This window comes from Bison bison, unplaced genomic scaffold (assembly GCF_000754665.1).
Source record: "Bison bison bison isolate TAMUID 2011002044 unplaced genomic scaffold, Bison_UMD1.0 scf7180017864289, whole genome shotgun sequence".
NCBI lineage: Eukaryota > Metazoa > Chordata > Mammalia > Artiodactyla > Bovidae > Bison > Bison bison.
In genome coordinates, this window is record NW_011494861.1 from 3,796,730 (window position 1) to 3,799,865 (window position 3,136).

General features: G+C 52.2%; 1 protein-coding gene across 1 annotated transcript in view; it reads left to right on the forward strand.

Moving 5' to 3' along the window:
- The window catches only part of CTNNBIP1 (catenin, beta interacting protein 1), a 21,334-nt gene extending 18,652 nt beyond the window's left edge, over positions 1–2,682 (forward strand). Inside the window, exon 5 of the mRNA XM_010850189.1 lies at positions 2,517–2,682. Coding sequence (XP_010848491.1) covers positions 2,517–2,682 — 166 coding nt within the window. The remainder of the gene's footprint in view (positions 1–2,516) is intronic.
- Positions 2,683–3,136: the final 454 nt, after the last annotated feature.

Genomic DNA, 3,136 nt, shown 5'->3' on the forward strand with positions numbered 1-3,136 from the left:
CGGTCACGATTGGCTTAAAGGGACGGACTCAAGATTGGCTGCAGGAAGAAACCTTTTTATTTTTAAATCTTGACCAATGGAAACCTTTTTATTTTTATTTTCTGACTCTTATTTTAAAAAAAGAAAAAAAAATTTGCGCCTCGGGTGTATGGCTTCCCAGGAAGCTCTCCGAGCTCTGGTGCTTTATTTGGGTCACTCTTTAGGAACATGAGGAGGTCCGATTGGCGGCTTAAACTGGAAAAGGATTTGATTGGCTGGCTAATGGGAACCTTTTTTTTTCTTTGATTGGCTGCAGGTATTATGCTGATCACAACAGCTCCTCTTTTGAATGTCGAAAACAGGGTTTGGGACATTGGTTGTTATATTTGACTTGAAAAAAAGAAAGAAAGAAACCAAGTGCGCTTTGCAATATTTATTACACAAAGAGCCTGCTGCTGTTTTCACGTGTTTTGTGTTTGCCTTCCACTGGTTTAGGCGTGTTTCGTTTTCCATTGGCTCACCCATGACTTCTGTCACCATGGGCCACCCACCCGACTTGTGGTGGGTAGGCCCTCTCCAGTGGGGTGGTGGGGGAGGTCCACCTGGAGAGTGCATTTGCATTAATGAGCACACCTGGCTTCATCAGCAAGGGGACCTCCCCGCTCATGACCCCAAGCAGGATCCACAGCTGGAAAACAGAGCCCCCAAGGTTGTCCTGAATGAGCAGCCCAGAGCCTAGAGGAGACCATTCACCAGGATCACTTCTGCAAGTTGGCAACCAGCCAGCCTCCCTCGGTGAGAATGGAATTGCTCACTTGCACCGTCCGGGCCTCTCCAGCCTGCCCTCACTGGGCAGGGTGCCTCTTTCCCTTCTTCAGTCATCATTCCCTCTGTAGCCAACTTCCTGAGATCTCATCCGGGCAGGAGCTGCTCTCAGCTCTAAGACCCAAAACGTAGCAGAGGTCTCTGCCCGGGAACCCAGAACCCACACCAAGGCCTCAGGTTGGCTTACAAGGCCCAGGAGGCCTTTGGCTCCAACCACTCCACCACCACCACCTTCGCCCCCAGGCTCCTCCCTCAGTGTGTGCTGCCAGTGGGTCCTGATCAGCCCCCAGACGCCTCTCATCTGAGGCTGCGCCCTTCACTTCAGAAGACTCTCCCGCATGGCAGCTTGGAAGGGACAGGGGACAGTGTCATTGTTTATAAAGTGCTTGCTGGGACAGTCTGCTGGGCCCTCACTGAACAAGTCCCACCAGGCTGGCCCTCCACGCCGGCCCCCAGAAACACACTACAGAGCACTGAAAGGTCTTTGAAGGGCTGCAGGAACCCCAGGTCTTCCCAGCTGCCCTCCTCCTCCCCTGAAGGCGGCCGTCCTGCTTCCTGCATCTCTCACTGGAGGGGAATGTGGGTGAGGAATGGAGAAGGATGCGGGCCTGGGGAGGGGAAGTCTCCACCCATGCCCCCCACACCCCCACCCCTGGAGGGCATAGACAGCTGAGGCCTGCTTCTTGCCCCAAGAACCCAGAGCCAGGAGAAGACACTCAGAGCCAAATTTCCCCTTCTCAGGGTGGTCATGGAGCATGGGAACCGAACGCGTGCATGTCTAGGGCCCAAGCTGGGGACCCCCATGGCTATTCATGCTGCACTCTGAGGTTCCTCTGAGCCTCGCCCCAGAGGAAGACTCAAGTGTCACGACCTAGACACCCACGTCCTCCTGCACACACAGGCCCCCGGCACTGGCCAGCTGATTAGCCTGGAAAGTCGATTGATCCCCAGGGGACAAGGACTGTGGGGACCCGGACCGGGGCCCAAGAACATCTTCTTTCAGGAGGGGCAGTGTGTGGACGCACATGTGTGTGAGTTTACACACACAGACTCACACACACACACTCTCACTCCCAGCTCTGTGGCCTGCAGCTCCAGCTGACCACCTGGGGAAAGGTGAGTTTTTGTTCAGTCACCCCACCACCACCCAGGGTTGTAACATCTGTCACCAGGCATCAGTTCTGATGCTGCTGACCACCCCCTCTCCTAGTACCTGTGGCTCCCATAAAGGTGTGTTCCTCTCCTTGTCAAGTTCACGAGCCTCCCTCTTGTAATGAGAGTGGCCCTGACCTATCTCATCTCCTGAAGAAGAGAAATGAAAGTGTTGCTGTGGGTTCATATCTCTACAAATATTTCTGCTGGAGAAAACAATTAACAGTAAAGATTTTTAATAGTTGGGCGTGTGAGCTGATTTCCCCACGTCACATGGACTCTGCCGCTGGGGCCCATCCCCGCCAAGCGGGTGAAAGCACCATGTTTGCTGGTTGAATTGTCTGTGGTCTTGAGTAGAGCTCAGGGTTTGGAAGAATTTCCAGATCTCCCCAGCCCAGCTGACACGTCTGTAGGAGGGTGAGTGCCCTTTTTGACCTGGCGGTTCCAAGTTTTTTCCTGGTTGGGCTGAGGTCACAGCCATCTTCAGACGTGAGCTCCCCACTCAGCAGACACTGAGCACCCCCTCCATTCTAGACACCCAGCATCCCGTGTAATGGCAGTGTTCTTAGAAATATTCGTAACAGGGTTCTATCCTGGTCCTGGAAGATCCCACATACCTCCAAGCAGCTGAGCCCGGGCACCAACAACTACCGAGCCTGTGCTCTCGAGCCCCTGCCCTGCAAGAGGAGAAGCCGCTGCAATGAGAAGTCCGAGCACCGCAGCTAGCGAGTAGCCCCTGCTTACCACAACTAGAGAAAACCTGCACGCAGCAACAAAGACCCAGTGCACACCCAAAAATAAGAAAAAAAGAATGCTTGTAACGTAAGTCCAGTGCATCTGTCCCTTCCATCATCCCAGAAACAGAAGATTTGTTGGTATTCAGCTGTATATTCAGCTTTGGAAGCTGAAATCATTTCTGCTTGAGCAATTTTTGCTTTGGAAGCATTTTCTAGGATTTTTCATTTCCACCCTTCATCGTCCCATTTTAGGTCTTTTTTTTTTTTTCTACTTACATAGACTCACTGCTTCTATTTCCTTTTTCGAAGAGTTTCACTGGGTGCTGAATTCTATGAGGTTTACAGAATATGGGGTCTAATGGCACAGTCAACATCATTCAATCTTAGGGTTGGAAGAGATGGAGCTTGTCGAGCAGTCCATGTAGTAGACAGCTGTGGGGTTC